The sequence below is a fragment of the Pygocentrus nattereri genome, chromosome 12 (genome assembly GCF_015220715.1).
Source record: "Pygocentrus nattereri isolate fPygNat1 chromosome 12, fPygNat1.pri, whole genome shotgun sequence".
Taxonomy (NCBI): Eukaryota; Metazoa; Chordata; class Actinopteri; order Characiformes; family Serrasalmidae; genus Pygocentrus; species Pygocentrus nattereri.
Genome location: NC_051222.1, coordinates 27,191,640 through 27,210,017, shown reverse-complemented (window position 1 = coordinate 27,210,017; position 18,378 = coordinate 27,191,640). Strand labels below are relative to the sequence as shown.

General features: G+C 39.6%; 1 protein-coding gene across 1 annotated transcript in view; it reads left to right on the top strand.

The window, feature by feature from the left end:
* The window catches only part of igf2bp2b (insulin-like growth factor 2 mRNA binding protein 2b), a 67,763-nt gene that overhangs the window by 41,717 nt on the left and 7,668 nt on the right, over positions 1 to 18,378 (top strand). Inside the window, exons 4-11 of the mRNA XM_017712148.2 lie at positions 3,855 to 3,906; positions 7,205 to 7,268; positions 8,591 to 8,884; positions 10,824 to 10,958; positions 11,546 to 11,668; positions 12,064 to 12,199; positions 13,171 to 13,302; positions 15,322 to 15,384. Coding sequence (XP_017567637.1) covers positions 3,855 to 3,906; positions 7,205 to 7,268; positions 8,591 to 8,884; positions 10,824 to 10,958; positions 11,546 to 11,668; positions 12,064 to 12,199; positions 13,171 to 13,302; positions 15,322 to 15,384 — 999 coding nt within the window. The remainder of the gene's footprint in view (positions 1 to 3,854; positions 3,907 to 7,204; positions 7,269 to 8,590; positions 8,885 to 10,823; positions 10,959 to 11,545; positions 11,669 to 12,063; positions 12,200 to 13,170; positions 13,303 to 15,321; positions 15,385 to 18,378) is intronic.

Genomic DNA, 18,378 nt, shown 5'->3' with positions numbered 1-18,378 from the left:
GGCTTATTACGGTCTTTATCAGATCATGTTGATTGATTATTACGGTCTTTATCAGATCATGTTGATGGATTATTTTTGGTCTTTATCAGATCATGTTGATGGATTATTTTTGGTCTTTATCAGATCATGTTGATGGATTATTGTGGTCTTTATCAGATCATTATGATCATTTGCTCTTTATCAGAGCATTTAAATGACTTTTTGGATCTTTATTAGATAGTGTTGATGGCTTATATTGCACTTTATCAGATAGTATTGATGGCTTAATTTTTGTACTTTATCATATTATTTTTTTTATTTTTACCCAATTTTGTCTCCAATTTATGCATGCATTTTCTAAGCCGCTTCTCCGTCAGGGTCGCGGGGTGTCTCCAATTTAATTGTTTTCAATTCCACCTGCTAGTTAGGACCCAATCACATGATGCTGTCAATACTAGGAGGGTGAAGGCTAGCACAGGCTTCCTCCGAGACCTGTGACCACCGCTTCTTTTCGAACTACTGCTCATGCAACGTCATTGGACAGCCGAACGCGCTTTCCTCCGAGACAGACAGCTAACATATGCCTGCGCTGACTAGCATCGTGTTGAGTGATGGAGTGAGAATGGGGGGTCATCCTACCCACCCAGAGAGAGCGAGACTAGTTGTGCTCTCTTGGACTCCTGGCTACGGATGTCTGTAGCATCACCAGGGACCAACTTGCGGTCTCCTGATGATAGGGTCAACGCTTAGACGGTTGTGCCACTCAGGAGCCAACTGTTTATATGCTATTTAACAGCATATTTTGATCAGCAAATTGTGTTTATGGCTTGTTTGTTTGTTTTTTTTTTATTTCCATCATGGTATTATTATTATTATTTTTTTCTTTTCAGTTTGTGTTGATGGTATACCTTTTTTCTTCATATGGCACTTTTTTAGTATTTTTTATACAGCTACTCTGCACAGTGTTGGGAGCAGTTCCTCATTTCCCACTTGTAGAATCTGTCACAGGGATTGGCTGATTTAGAGCTTGTGTTATCTCACTGTGGTCCATTTCATTCTGGACATGAACATTTTCTAGGTCATTACAGATTAAGCAGTTATATCTAGAAAGGTGGAGGTTGATGGTTGGAAACAGGCTTGTGTATCAGAGCCTTTTCTTACCTGCTCTCTCCATCTTTTTTTCTCCCTGACTCTCCTGACTTACTTCTGCACTCTATATTCATTTATTCTCTCTCTCTCTCTCTCTCTCTCTCTCTCTCTCTCTCTCTCTCTCTCCATCTTTACCTTTCTCTCGTACTTAACACACTTCATGGCTTATGCCTTTGCTTTTGTTATGCTGCCGATGTCTGTCTGCATCTTTTTACCTGTCTCTCCCAGGTGGTGTTCCAGTAACACCTTTGAGATGCTCATCTAATGTAAAGTAATTCAACTAAAAATATCTGCTTTTAATGCTAAGTAGTTAATAATACACATCAAATCAGGGTTTTATTATTGCTAGATTGATTGGTGCAGGAAAAGAAAAGGTGGTACCTCTAGCTATATCTGTCTCTAGGTGCACCAGTTTTACAATATCAGAACTAATTGTTATTGGTTAATAAGATGCAAAAAGTCTGCACTTATTTTTGCCAAACTATAATTCCCCGTATATTTTACATTTTGGTGAAAAATAAACATGTTGTAATTTGTCGGATTACGTAAATACACTACATGGACAAAAGTATTGGGACACCTACACATTACACCCAAAGGAGCTTTTGTGACCTCCCATTCTAAATCCATAGGCAGTTTGTAGCTATAACAGCTTCCACTCTTTTGAGAAGGCTTTCTACAAGATTTTGCAGTGTGTCTGTGGAAAATTCTGCCCATCCGTCCAGAATCTCTGTTCTGGTTCATCCCAAAGGTGTTCCGTGTTGTTGAGGTCAGGGTTCTGTGCGAGCAAGTTCTTCCACACCAAACTCATCCAGCCATGCCTTCATGGACCTTGCTTTGTGCACTGGGGCTCAGTCATGCTGGAACAGAAAAGGGTCTTTCCCAAACAGTCCCCACAAAGTTGGAAGCAAAGAATTGTCCACAAAGTCTTGGTCTGCTGAAGCATTACGACATCCCTTGACTGGAACTAAGGGTCCTAGGACAACCCCTGAAAAAACAACCCTATAGCATTATCCCTCCTCTCCACCAAACTTTATAGTTGGCACAGTGCAGTCAGACAGGTAATGTTCTCCTGGCATTGACCAAACCCAGACTTGTCCATCAGATTGACAGATAGAGAAGTGTGATTCATCACTTCTCAGAATGCCTTGTCCAGTGGCAGTGTGCTTTGCACCATTCCCCCCTACCCCCCTCCAGTTTGGCATTGTGCATTTTAATTCTTGTGTGTAGCTGCTCGGCATTGGAAACTTATTTTGTGAAGCTCCTGATGAACAGTTCTTTTGCTGATGTTGCTTCCAGAGGCAATTTGGAACTCCTTAGTGAGTGATTCAACAGAGGATAGGGACTGTGCGCTTCAGCACTCAGCAGCTCTACTCTGAGTTTGTGTGGTCTCTTGCTTCATGGCGAAGCTGTTATTGCTCCTAGGTGCTTACATTTCACAGTAATAGCTAGTACAATCTAGCAGGACGGAAATTTCACAAACTGACTTGTGGTAGAGGTGGCATCCTACGACAGTGCCACATTTAATGTCACTGAGCTCATCAACGTTTAAAGTCACAGAGCTTATCAGTACGACCCGTTCTCCTGGCAGTGTTTGTCTATCGAGATTGCATGGCTTAATTTTATCCACCTGTTAGCAGCGGGTGCAGTTGAAACACCTGAACTCAATAATTAAGAGGCGTGTCACAATACTTTTGTCTATATAGTGTCTCTCATTCATCACAAGCTCTCTGGAATTTGAAACATGTGAAGTTGGTCAGAAGTCATACCAGAAATAATTATCGTTATTATGATATTATGTCAAATACATCACTATATGGTTCTTTTAATATATCGTCAGCACTTAAGTTCCCAACTGCATATTTGGTTACAAAGAAAGCATAATTAGTCCTTTTTAAATGTATTTTGTGCAGTGCCATGTGTGAAATGCTGAAAACAAATCATTGTATTCATATTTTTTTAAATGTGGCATTTCCTTAGCTGTTCCAACTTATCAGATGTCAGAAACAATACATATTGTGACATATATCATGAGAACTTCTGGAAAAATTGTGATATTACATTCTTGCCATACTGCCCACCTCTAATAAGAGGGCGCATTTGTATATGAAAGCCTTCTGTGATATCAATGTTGCAAGGACCAATATCACAACAGTAATCTTTCTGTATGCATGTATTTCTGTTCATGTGTCTATAAATATTGTATTGTATTGTAACATATATTGTGTTGTATCATGACTGTAGCTTGTGGCTAACGTGACAGATCAGGTCAATATAAAAAAAACTACCTACTTACCTGTCTGTCTGTCTGTTTCTCTGTCTGTCTGTCTGTCTGTCTGTCTGAACATCTATTTTTGTTTCTCAATCTCTCTCTTTCCCTCTCCTAAATTGAAAGGACATGTCGTGTAGAGAGTAATGTGAGATCTGAAAACATTTTGTCATTCTCTGGACAGATTTAATTCAGCATTAAATGTTGAGAGAATGTGGTTCTCCAGTCTATGTGTCCAGATGTGACTGTTTATTTAAGCTGTGAATTTACTAAAACACAATAGAAGCATTCAATTACCGTCTGCCAAAATTAGGCAACAAAGAATTGGGATGGATTTAACATCTGTGTGTGTGTGTGTGTGTGTGTGTGTGTGTGTGTGTGTGTGTGTGTGTGTGTGTGTGTATGCATTTGATTGCGTGCTTTATTTGAGTTTTTTTCTCTTTTTTCCCCCCTGTAGGTATTAGACAACCTGTTATCACAGTACGGTTCAGTAGAAAACGTGGAGCAAGGTATGATCACCATTATAAAGTGAGTGTGTCTGTGTGTAAATGTATTTGTATGTTTGTTGTGTGTCTGTCTGGGTGTTTGATGTGTGGGTGGTCTGAATCACTCTGTGATGTGTGTAAATCTTGATAAATGACGATGGCTTTGCTGTCATCCTGTGTGTAAGCAGAGTGTGTGACTCTCCAGTAGTCTTTGATTGTAGTTTTTAAGTAAGATGATTATGATGGAATTTTCTAATGAGGCCTTTAAATCATTTAAGCATCTCTGCGTCCGCCGACTGGTTACACACACGCACACACACACACACACACACACACACACACACACACACACACACACACACACACACACACACACACACACACACAGTATTTGAACAGTGTCAGGACATACACACACACACACACATACACATATATATATATATGTGTGTGTGTCTCTCATATGTTTTATTTATATATTTATACACTCATCAGCCACTTCACTAAGTACACCTACTTTCTACACTGAATGTCTATTTAATCAGCTCCACTTACCATATAGGTACACTTAGTAGTTGTACAATTGCAGACCGTAATCTGTTTTGCTGCATACTTACTTTGTTAGCCTCCTTTTGCACTCTTCTTCAATGGTTATAATCCTCAGGGGACCACCACAGAGCAGGTATCATTTGTGTGGTGGATCGTTGCTTGACTGAGAATAGTTCATCCACCAAAAATATCCCCAACTACACACACACATATAAGTCTCATTATAGGCTACAGTTGACTTGTAGCCCAGAACACAGGTCATTTGTTTTTTTTTTAATGAATTTTTGTTTATTTAAGTTATACTCATATTGATACCCTGGCTCCTTTTATAAATGTTGCAAGTTTTGTTCTGTAAGTCATATGCAAAGGTTTAGGTGCCTCTGGACAAATTACTACACATTTTTTGTGAAAATGAACACATCCTCTACAGAGAACCCACTTTTTCACTGTTTATTTACTGAACTTAACATATTGAGAAAACATAGAACGTAAAATGTGGTCATGTTTTCTTTTGCATTTATTTATTAATGTTAAACTCAGCAAAAAAGTGTAATATTTGAATATATTCTCTGTAGAGGATTCATTCACTTATTTTCATTTAGAAACATGTGGGTAACATGTAGTTTATAACATAATAGTTTATCCAGGAACATTCAAACTTTACACAATGCTATGTGTATGTCTAATGCGTTGTCTCACTCTGTCACACTCACTCACTCTTTCTCTCTCGCACACTGTGAGAGAACATCACTGCCTGTAGTTGTTCACTGCTCATATTAACAGTGAATCATTATAAACTCAGGGAATCATTGCACTAGCAGTTTGCAGTTTTCAAAGCCGTGTTGCATAACCATATGTTTACTGTTGTCTCCTATGAGCTATCTCACACTCTCTCTCTCTCTCTCTCTCTCTCTCTCTCTCTCTCTCTCTCTCTCTCTCTCCACACACACACACACATACAAACAGCATCTCTCACACATCCCCAGTCTAAATACCGCCTCTTACTCATCTAATGGACCATTTAGCTGCTCCACATTTCTCCTAGGTCGGCCATGTGCTTGAGCCGCCCTGTTATCAGACTTGTTTCTGATTCCTCAGAGTTATAGTTCTGATCTGTGATGAGATTTCAGTTTCCTAATGATTTCAGGTTTTATAATAAAACAGAACATTCTGTTTGTTCTAAAATGTGTTGAGCTAACTTTAAAACCTTTGTCAAATGCTCGAAACACTCAAACACAACACAGGCACAGCTGAATTCTGTAATGTTTTGCTGCTTGCCAGCCATAGCCTGTTGCGTGTGTACTGATTGATTTATTAGACAGCAAAAATTATAGCAGAAAAGATTTTCTATTTCAAAATGACATAGTTAATGGAAAGATTTGGTCAAATAAAATAAAGCATCATCAGTTGGAGGAGGTACTTTACATTTTGTTGACATCCGGTGGGAGTTAACCAGTACTAGGATGTAGCCATAATTATTATCCAGCCTTGGAAAAAAACTTGTGCCTAACAGACAAATATGAATAAGTGTGTTAAGAGTTCTATGTAATATATCTATGTAAATATAAGGGAGCATATGCAGAACCGCTGTTGGAGAGGCTAATGACTTTGTTTTTGACTGGTGTGCGTGTGTGTGTGTTTAGCAGAAATGATGTTTAGAAAGCTCGGTTTCTAGTCTCAGGGGGTCGTTTCGAGTGGTCTGTGGTTCTTTGATCTCTGGGAGGTCCATCCGCAAGTGTGTGTGTGTGTGTGTGTGTGTGTGTGTGTTGAGAGCTCTGATTTAGGGCTTCCTGTCACTGGGCGACAGGCAGGCGCTTGATAATAGATGCACACGTCTGCATGTAGTAAAGCAGCCGTCACAACCACCCACAGTAGTCTGTGTGTGTGTTTGTACTTTTTTAGAACTATGTAGTAAAACCAGAGAAAGGTGGGACCAGCCTGCAGATGCTACAGAAGAATCCTGACAAAAAGTACATCATCAGATATCAAATGAAGTAAGAGTTGTATCCAAGATATTTGTCTAATGCAGATATTTATTAACAACTATATCTGCAAATACCAAAATCAGTGTATTATTGTTTATCCCTATATATTACATATGGAACAGGTCAATTCATAAAGGTGCTTCCATTTAATTTATACATTATTATTATATTATTATATTATGGGTAATTTATGTATATAAGTGTGTGTGTGTGTGTGTGTGTGTGTGTGTGTGTGTGTGTGTGTGTGTGTGTGTGCGTGTGCGTGTGTGCGTGTGAAATCTCATGTCCTGACAAGGTATGAAAATGAGTATATGTGTGTGCGTTTGAGTGACTCAGAACTGTGAATGGCATAATCAGAATGTGAAAGTGTACAAAATGTATGAATGTATTTTTGGATTCACTTCACCTCTCTCTCTCTCTCTCTCTCTCTCTCTCTCTCTCTCTCTCTCTCTCTCTCTCTCTCTCTCTCTCTCTCTCTCTCCCCCTCGCTCTCTCTTTCCCTTGCTCTCTTGCGCTCTCTCTCTCTCTCTCTCGCTCTCTCTCTCTCGCTCTCCCTTGCTCTCTCTCTCCCTTGCTCTCTTGCGCTCTCTCTCTCTCTCTCTCTCTCTCTCTCTCTCTCTCGCTCACTCGCTCTCTTGCTCTCTCTCTCTCTTTCTCTCTCTCGCTCTCCTTTGCTCTCTCTCTCTCCCTTGCTCTCTTGCTCTCTCTCTCTTTCCCTCGCTCTCTCTCCCTTGCTCTCTCTCTCTCTCTCTCTCACTCTCTCTCTCACTCTCTCACTCTCTCAACAGTTAATGCTGACTCAGACACAGCTGTGGTAAATGTCACATATGCTTCAAAGGAGGAAGCTAAAGAGTAAGAGACTTCACACCCATCCCTCCATCCGTCTGTTCATACCTGTCTTCGTCCTTCCATCCACACCACCGTCCCCTCATGCATTGTGTGTGGAAGCAATATAATATTTCCCCTTTTTTCTCATCACCCTTTTTCTCTACACCCATCTTTACACATCTCTTTCTGATGAGAGATTGTCAATTTGCCTGTGAATGCATTCTTTTTAAGAGTTGTTGCTAGGTTGAAAAAGCTTGACTATTCCTTTTCAAAATTCCCTGTGAACTTAATGAGAAACTGTAGCACACAGCACTATTTTTGTCAAAATGTTTAATAAAAATATTTTATTTTCAAACTTAATATAAACCTATTTTCATAGGCCAACCTATAAACCTATTTTTATAGGCTAACTGTGGATTATTATTTCATAACATCATTTTTTTTGTAATAACTAAAGCAGTTTAATAGCTAAAGTAGATCCAAAATATTTTTGTTGTACAAAGCAGAAAAACATAACTGAAAAAATTATAGATAAACATATGTCAGTATTGCTTTCTAACTCTGACCCTACATGCACACACTCAAGTAATTTGTGTCCCATGTGTTTGAGCTTCTGCAAACACCAGAAACTGCTGGAATTTGATAAATAGACATAGTAAAAGTCATTTAAGCGATCGGTAGTGGAAGAGGACATTCAAAGCCTCAGCTTCTTGCAAGCACCAGGCCCTGAACCTGTGGCATTGCCTGATGCAGAAGATAAAATGGAGGTGGCATTGCAGGTGGTGCAAGAGGAAGTACAAGTGCAGTGAGCCCATGCAGGGCTAAGGGTTAACCTCAAGAGACCAGCTGTTCCTGTCTTATTTCTTTCTAATATGCTCCGCTTCAAACACAACCTGTACTACCTCACACTGCAGCTTAGAAACATAAGAAACATCCCTGATTCTATGTTTCAGCTAAAGGGAGTAATGTTAGCATGTTTTGCAGTGTTGGCACCATGCATTACCTATTTTGTTTGTGATGTGATTTTTTATTTAAACTGATTAAACACCTCACTGCTAATACTGATATTATATAGACTGTTTCTGAGTAGCCTGAGTGGAATATTAACGTTCTGTTAAGCTTGTGAAGCCTAGCAACAGTTGCTGCAGAAGAATATGTTTGTGGGCAGAGCATGTTGAAGCAGCTGTGTGAAACTTTGGAATGGACCAATAGAAATGCTTCAACGTTACCTGGAATAAAACCTCTTTACGTTAAATTACATTATATAAAAATGTTTTTGCCTTGTGCTGTAAAGCTGCTGTTTTGGAGATATACTTATATGTATCTTTGTATTTGTCTCTTCTCAGGGCCATTGAGAAGTTGACGGGTCACAGTTTGGATAACCACTCCTTCAGTGTGTCCTACATTCTGGACGTGGAGGGGGGCGGAGGGTCTCAGGCCCAGCGGGTGTCATCCCGGGGGAGCAGAGGGGCACGTGAGCCAGACTCTACACACCCCGGGGCCATGGGGGGCCTCCAGGGGCCCCGACACGGCCAGCACGAACTCCCACTCAGACTGCTGGTGCCCACACAGTTTGTAGGAGCCATTATTGGCAAAGAAGGACTGACCATCAAAAACATCACCAAGAAGACTCAGTCCAAGTGAGTAGCCCTGTTTAAACTCATATCTCACTAAAAATCATAATCTCACAGTTTTTCCTCTACTACAAATGTAGCTGATCAGTAAAGACATGTTAGGTGTCTTTAGCTTTGCAGCAGAGCTATAAGGCTAATGTATCTAACAAGTAATGGAAGTTTATAGCTACCAGTAATGTGCATGCCTAAATATTCACTCAGTTCTGTCAAATAGAGTCAAATAGACTTGCTTTTGTGGTTTCTGGCACTGTATCTATTCTGTGTATGCTCTCTATTCTCTATAAGTAGTAAAGCAGACTTTAATCTTTAATCCTGATCAAAGCTTTTGAACAAAACACCAGACATCTTGGCTGATCAGCTAGAGGGAAAATTGTTGGTTCAGTGTCTCCTTTAATTCAGCTGTTGCTGTCATCATGTATTATTTTTCATTGTTTAGCCTTTATTTGCTCTCCAAATGGATTAGGCATCAGATTTAGTACATGAATGTCAGTTTTTCTCTGATTGTGTTTTGCTTTCTTTCAGGGCATTTTATTGTACACTACAACTCCTTAACGTTCCAAATCCTCATACCCATAACTACAAAACTTACACATTTCATAGTGGTTGCTGAAGAATATATGATCCTATGCCAGGAGCTTATGCTGTTAATATTAATCAGTATATTATTTAGTATTTGCCTCTGCAGTATGACTTGAAAATCTGCAATTAGAGCTTTATCCTGTTTAGCATCTGACCTATCTGACCAATTGTCCTGCTAAGAACCACTCAGTGAGTGAGCAATGAAATCTATAGAAGCTTGTGTTAAATGTGCAGAGACTCTGATCAGCTGCAGGTGTTCCTGATAATCATCACCAAGAAATCCAAGTCATACATTAGCCAAGGAACACAATTTGTTCTAATGATGCAGCCCTACTTATCGCTGTTGTTTGAGGAAAACATTGTATCTCTAAAATGGTAAGTGTGCATGAGAAGAAAAAACCTACTCTACTCTTAATGTAGGTCAATGGAACCAGACATTTTTCCAAGTCATTTTGGGTCATTTCTTTAAGTCTATTCATAATGAAGTTTACATACACTGTAAAGGGTAACAACTATTTTCAAATTACACTATATTGCCAAAAGTATTCACTCACCCATTCAAATAATTGAATTCAGGTGTTGCAATCGCTTCCTTGACCACAGGTGTATAAACCCAGGCACCTAGGCATGCAGACTGCTTCTACACACATTTGTGAAAGAATGGGTCGCTCTCAGTGAATTCCAGCGTGGTACAAGATAAGGCCAGTTGTGAAATTTCCCCACTATTAAATATTCCACAGTCAACTGTCAGTGGTATTATAACAAAGTGGAAGCGATTGGGAACGACAGCAACTCAGCCACAAAGTGGTAGGTTACATAAAATGACAGAGTGGGGTCAGCGGAGGTGCATAGTGCGCAGAGGTCGCCAACTTTCTGCAGAGTCAATCGCTACAGACCTCCAAAGTGCACAAAGTAAGGTCCATAAAGACCTGAATGAGCGAGTTTGGTATGGAAGAAGTTAACTGGCCTGCACAGAGTCCTGACCTCAACCCGATAGAACACCTTTGGGATGAATTAGAGTGGAGACTGTGAGCCAGGCCTTCTCGTCCAACATCAGTGTCTGACCTCACAAATGTGCTTCTGGAAGAATGGTCAAAAATTCCCATCAACACACTCCTAAACCTTGTGGAAAGCCTCCCCAGAAGAGCTGTTATAGCTGCAAAGGGAGGGCCGACATCATATTAAACCATATGGATTAAGAATGTGATGTCACTCAAGTCCATATGCGTGTGAAGACAGACGAGCAAATACTTCTGGAAATATAGTGTATATTACAACAAAAACAAAGTACATAACAAAATCGAATAAAACATTACTCTGTTGTGATGATGATTAAAAACCCTCTGTGTCTCTGTGCCCCCCTCAGAGTGGATATCCATCGGAAGGAGAATGCAGGAGCTGCGGAGAAACCTATCACCATCCACTCGTCTCCAGAGGGCTGCTCTCATGCCTGCAGGATGATCCTGGAAGTCATGGAGAAAGAAGCCACTGACACCAAAACGTCAGTCTAACCTGTAACTTTCTTTGAATTTGGAATGTGAAAAAGAACATATGTGTGAACTTTGCTTGATTTGTGGCCTGCTATGTTGATCAGTATAGTAGTGCGCTTATGGTAGTACATTAGTGTATTATATTCGTATATATTACACCGATCAGGCATAACATTATGACCACCTCCTTGTTTCTGTGCTCACTGTCCATTTTATCAGCTCCACTTACTATATAGGTGCACTTTGTAGTTCTACAATTACAGACTGTAGTCCATCTGTTTCTCTGCACATTTTACCCTGTTCTTCAGTGGTCAGGACCCCCATGGACCCTCACAGAGCAGGTACTATTTGGGTGGTGGGTCATTCTCAGCACTGCAGTAACACTGACGTTGTGATGGTGTGCTAGTGTGTGTTGCGCTGGTCCGAGTGGATCAGACACAGCAGTGCTGCTGGAGTTTTTAAACACTGTCAATGAGCAATGGACAATGAATGTAGAAACAAGGAGGTGGTCATAATGTTATGCCTGATCAGTGTATGTTCATGTTATATAAATAATATATAATAACCTGTAGGTCATTTCTCTGTTGCTGTGAGACAGTGCTGAGGAGGTTCCTCTGAAAATCTTGGCCCATAACAGTCTGGTGGGTCGCCTGATTGGGAAAGAAGGCAGGAATCTGAAGAAAATCGAGCAGGATACTGGGACCAAGATCACCATTTCCCCGTAAGCACACACACTCACAGTGTGCAATACACACTCTTTTTAGATCTAGTCTGAAAACGAAGAGTGCACTCAATGAATTTAATAAAACAAAGCTATGATTTATTTATGTCTTAACAGTTTCCCTATATTAACAATCACTGTTCCATCTAAGGGCCTGTGCTGATGAAACATATTGTAGCTTAGACTACAATTTTTGTGTCTTACAAATTCAGTGAATACTAAATAGAGAAATGAATACCAATGTAAATAAATCATTTTCTTATTTTAGTTATTATAATTATTTTATTTAACCAATAGCAGCCTGACAAGCACCAAAAAATACTTGTAAACTACCATTTACTAAAGGACAGAATCCTCCTCACCCATCACTGTTGTTTTTTTTCCCACCACTGCAGATTGCAAGACTTGACCATATATAACCTGGAGCGTACTATCACAGTGAGAGGAGGAGTGGAAGAGTGCTGTAATGCAGAGGTGGAGATCATGAAGAAGCTGAGAGAAGCCTACGAGAACGATGTGGCTGCTTTAAACGTAAGCCTATCCCATTCAAGACGCCGCTGGGAGTAACACTCAAGCCCTGCACTGCGTTTCTTCCTGTGTTTTGAACAGGGACGACCCTACAATGATTAACTTGTAATGAGTGAATAATGAGGAATTTTGGTCTGATTTAGCATTATTTTTGAAAAAAAAAAACACTGAATACACCAGTTTGACTGGAACTGTTTACACAGTGGTGGAACAAAAGCAATAAAAATAATACGCCAAACATGCTTATTGATTTTATTATTTAATTTGAACTGAAATTAGCCTGAGTGCATACTTAGTATTATAGTATTATATTATAATATAGTATTATAATAATTATTTATAATTTATTCTGATTTTCCAAAATCAGTTTAATTGACTGAGCACCTTCAGATTGATGCATCAAAACTGAAGTGATGTATTTTTACATCAACCTTTTTTTTTTGAGAACAGTTATTAAGAGAAAGTACCTCAGATGTGAGTTTACTAAGTTGACGTAAAGCTTTTTAAACTTAAGGTTGAAGATTTCCTCTCTGGAAATTCAGTGCTTTAAATACACAAGTAAAGCTTTCATTGACCTAAAGAGCAGCAATATAAAGCACAAAATGTTTTCCTTTTTGTGTCTTTTTTTTCTTTCTTTATTGATTCTGCTGGTAACAGGTATTGTAGCTGTGCTTGACAAACGAGGCATCTAAATATGATAATTGTTCACAGTTGTTGGTAAATGAGCTATGAGCAAAACTCCCTTTATCCATGACATGACTGTGGCTCCAAGTTAGATTAGCTTAAACTGAAGTGAATTCGGATGGACTTTCCACCTCTTATAAACCAAACAAGCAGTCACGTTTGTCAAGCAGCTCCCCCTAGGGGCACACAGTAGCTGTTACACAAAATTGGAAAGAGCTTCTAGGGCTCTCTCACTGTGAATACAGTAGAAAAAAAATCTTTTTTAGCAATCTCTCTCTTTTTCATTCTAGCTGCAGACTAATCTGATCCCAGGTTTGAATCTGAGTGCATTAGGGATTTTCTCCTCCGCTCTGCCCGTCCTGTCTTCAGCTGCTGGGCCTCGAGGAGTGGCCCCTCTTCCCACCACATACAACCCCTTCATGGTGAGCCCTAATATACCTTTTTATTTATATAAAAATGACTCAACATAAGATCATAATTTGCGTGTTAATTTACTAACAATTGTTTTGTGTTATTTGAAATGAACGCATTTGCCATGTAAAACATTTTGACAAACCTGAGTTATGCTGAGTGTGCTGTGCCCACAGTGAGAAATAATTAAATGTACTGAATACAACTAAACGCAAGAAGGGGCATTTCAAGGCTCATATGCCATGATCCCACCAGATCCTGAATGCAGACGCTACACATTGCACTGTTATCTTGTTTGAAACTCTCTTCATGTTAATTTACACTCTGGACCTCGCCTGAGAATGCCACACTTGTTTTGCACATTTTATACACAGTCGATGCACCAGTACACTTATGTGTCTCTAGTTCATTCTATATTTACTGTCTGTTTATTGTGTTGTACAGTATTGTTTTTGTACTCTTTATGTGTATACATATTGCATGTCATTCCATTAGTACATGAACACTTACATCTTAATGTTTATGCACCATTTGCATTAACCAATGATAACAGATGACAGAAGTATTTAAATTAACCAATGATAAGAAATTCTAGAAGTAGCTACATCAAACAGCAATAACCGATGAGCAGTATTTAGAGTAACCAATGACAACTGATGACAGAAATATTTGATTAACTCCTTAAATTGCCATTTATTACACATTTCTTAACCTAAGAATATCTTAGCTTATCTGCAAGTCAATGTAGTTACTGAATAATAACCCTTAGTATGTAATAAGCCTGGGATTTTAAGGGGTTAAACAATGATGATGGATGACAGAAGTATTTAGATTAACCAGTGATAACCGATTAAAGTATTATTTACATTAACCAATCATAACCGTTGATAGAAGTATGTAGGTTAACCAGTGATGACCAGTGATAGAAATATTTAAGTTAACCAATGATAACCAGTAATAGAAGTATTTAGGTTAACCAGTGATAACCTGTGCTATAAGTATGTAGGTTATCCACCGATAACCAGTGATAGAAATGTGTAGGTTAACCAACGATGACCAGTTATGTAAGCATTTAGGTTAAGCGATAATAACCGATGACAGAAGTATTTATATTAAGCTCCTAAATGGCCACGGCCCGTTGGTGAGTTTTATTACATAATTTTGTAACCTAGGAATAGCTCCACTAGTTTGCACTGGAGTCCCTGTAGTTACTAAATAAGTATGTATGCCTCAGTATGTAATAAGCCTGGGATTTTGAGGGGTTAACCAGCCGGTGACAACTGATGGCAGAAGTATTTCAGTTACCCAGTGGTAACTCACGACTGTTGTTAGAGGCCTATCAGAGTAACAGTGATAATAAATATAAATATAAATATATTTCATATAAATATATGAAAACCAATTGTACCTATTTGGGAGAGCTGGACTTCTAATAAGCCCCCTGACCCAAAAGCAGGAGTCTAAGTTTGTTAAGCTGTGGTGAAGTCTAGTAGGTGAGCTTGTGGAGGGTCTGCGTGTTTGGTAACGTTCTCGTTTGGTAACATTAGTGTCTGAGTCATTGTAAATGCGTGAGTGAAGAGGTTGGGCAGAGGAGGTTAGTCATGGCTGAATCATTTGTTATGGTTCAACTTTACAGGAAGATCCACCACATTAATAGCGGGGGAGTTTACTGAGGGGCATGTAGGGTCATGCCCTGTGTGTGTGTGTGTTAGCAGGAAACTCAGCTGAAAATCCCCCTGTCTCCCCTTTTAAGGCGTGACTCATCTTGTTCTAGTTCATGCTGCTCTTCAACACACACTCTGATTTGTTTGTGTATGTGCTGTCAGTGCTTTTGACTTGTTGAGTGTGTGTGTGTGTGTGTGTGTGTGTGTGTGTGTGTGTGTGTGTGTGTGTGTGTGTGTTTATGCTACTGCTGATGGATGGACAGTGAGGCACACAGTGACATAAGTGGTCATGTGGTTTAGCTCCAGTTGGGGTCTGCTCTTTAGTCTACATATTTGTGTTTCACCACATCCTCTGTCTCGCCACAGGGTCACACATCAGCACTGGGGGGCCTGTATGGAGCTCCTCCTACTTTACCCCTACAACAAACGGTAAGTCTCATGTATTTTCCTTATGATCGTCTGTCATTAATAACAACCACAGACCCCTTTTTTTCATTTTTTGATAGTGATATAGTGAAAGTCAAATAAAATCATTTAGATGCTCAAGTAAACCTGTTTTTGTAGGTTTAAAGTGTCTCATAATTCTGAGATAAGTCCCTTTAATTTTTAAATAAGATACATTTTTATAAAATAGTAAAAACTAATTGTCTGGATAGAAGGAGAAGAGGTAGACCTCAGAGAAGGTTTATGGATGTAGTGAAGGTGGACATGGAGATGGTTGGTGTGAAAGTAGAGGAGGCAGTGGATAGGGCAAGATGGAGGCAGATGATCCGCTGTGGCGACCCCTAAAGGGAGCAGCCGAAAGAAGAAGAAGAAGTAAAAACTAATAGTAAAATAGTAAAAACAAAACTGATCAATATGTAGAGGAATCTACATATTGTCCCATATTGTATCTGAATGCTGCAGCAATTAAGGTGGAATGAGAATTTCAAAAAAAACAACTTCAGCTGCATTGAATTTCTCAAGTACGTATGCACTCGTGCCTCTGACCATCAGACTCTGCTGGAAGCTGGAAAATGTAACAGCCATTAATGCTTCAGTACCAGCTGATCCATGACTTCGCGCACAAGGCCCGCGGTGTTATCAGGTGAAACTGACCGAGGTAGGCAGCTTCTCCGGCGGTACGTGAAAAAGTGTGGCAATAGGTCTTTTTTTTTCACTAAAGTCTAACTACAGAAGATGGAGGAAGACTGAGGAGGTTGTTTTTTTTGAGAGGAACATGTGGTGAAGGTGAAAAAGTAGCAGGACAGAACAGGTCTGACTGTTTCCCTCTTCTACATGTCAACTCCCATCAGCTGCCTTTTTAATTTTTACTTGCGAGGACAAATTACAGAAGGCACGTCCGCTTATGTCAACACATAAATTGCAGTAATAAATGGTCTGTGTGTGTGTGTGTGTGTGTGTGTGTGTGTGTGTGTGTGTGTGTGTGTGTGTGTGTGTGTGTGTGTGTGTGTTCTTCCCCACACATTTTTAAGAATGAAGTGTCCTGACCTTGTAGTAAAAGAAAACATGGCTCACCTGCTGGACCAACAAAACGATCTTGACTTAAAGTTGAAAAAGCCATTTCTTCTAGTTGCTGAGGTTACGTTTAGAGTTAGGTCTAGAATGAGCCTCAGAAAAGTCTTATTACATGTAGATATTACATATCATTGCTGTTAGAGCAAAAACCTTATATCTTCAAAATCATAACTTTTCAGGATAAGGATCTTAACTATTATTGTATGTTAATCAAAGAATGTGTGTAATTTTCTTTTTCTTTTGATCCTTTCATCATGTTATTTTCACACAACTTAAAAGTGCAACTGCTGTTTAAAAGACAAGGACACAAAGTGTCACTGATGTGAAGCACCAGCATGTAGTTCGTGTTAAGTATTTTATGTTGTGTTTGTTTCGTTTTTTGTCAGTGGACATTGTCCTAATCTAGCTGACTTATGTAGGTTGATCCACCCCTCCCCAAATAATATCCTGCTCTGTGATGGTCCTTAGCAGTGAAGAACTAGGCAAAGGAAGCTAATAAAGTATGCAGAGTAACAGATGGACTACAGTCTGTATTTGTAGAACTACAGGGAGATTGAAAGAGGCCCTGAATATTCTGTAGTAACTCTTGCTAGGCCAAAGCAATCTGAGCGAAAGAACGTGCAATGTGTTCCTTAGTATATGGAGCTTTGATCAATCTGGGACGTCCCTGCGTGAGAGCGATGAGGCAGGCGCCGGACAGCTGTTGTGACGTTTAACTTCCGTTTGCAGCTTCTAGGTGCATCCCCCCCTTTCAGCCAGTCACTTGACTTCTCATCAGGATAATGTTGTACAGTGTTTAGCAGTGCGTCAAGGTATGCAGCATATATTTTGGTTCAAATTGCTTCATCCTAACGAGAGTTACAACGGAATATTCAGGGCCTCTTTCAAGTGAATCTCCTTGTAGAAAGTGCTCCTATATAATAAGCAGAGCTGATAAAATAGAAAAATGAGTGTAGATACAATGAGGTGTATTTGGCTGGTGTAATTGGCAGTTAATATGTGCAATAGATAGCTGATCACTATTTCCCAAGATACTTCTTTGCAGCCCCCACCAACCCACATTGGACTAAGCCTGTTATCATAGTTACAGTTAGTTAGTTACCCCTACCTTACCCCTTCTGCACTTCAACCCTGCTGTTTCTCACTCTGATATCCAAACAAATTGTATACTTTCTTTTCTTCATTTTTACTGCGTATTGTTTAAGAAACTTTGTTTTTTTTTTTGAAAAACATTGAACTTTTTTTTTTGCCATTTAACTTTTTAGAGGTTTTTTTCTCTATCTGTCTCTCGCTAGCCTTGGTGGTTTAATCTTCTTGATAGTTATCTTTATTATTTTATTGAGGGTAGCATTTCCGGCCATTCCAGGACTGAGAATGCAGTGGATCACTAACGCATCCAGATATGTGCGCTCTAGTATTCGCCTAGCACAGGCTATTTGTCCTGGGTGCTCTCCATCTCCATCTGTAACAACCAGGCATTTCTCTCTTTATTACTCTCAGTGACCCATTAGGAATTCTGTCTAGAGCGCTAGTAGCAGTAGCTCCCTCTAGTGTACATTGATATACATGGCTGAGTGAGTGAGTGAGTGAGTGAGTGAGTGAGTGAGTGAGTGAGTGAGTGAGTGAGTGAGTGAGTGAGTGAGTGAGTGAGTGAGTGAGTCATACACATCCCAGGAGGATTGCATGTAAAAAAGATGAGGTTTTTGTCTGATATCAACAATATATAAATACGTAATATAAATGCTTACATGTATACAATACTTAGTGGTCATATGTCCTGACATTGCATAAAAACTAACCTGTGTATGTGTGGCTGGTGTATTTTTAGTGTGCATGAGGGGGCTGGTTATTGGTTATGCTTTGTCATGCTGTAATGGCTTTCATTGCCCCACTCTGTGCTGCACA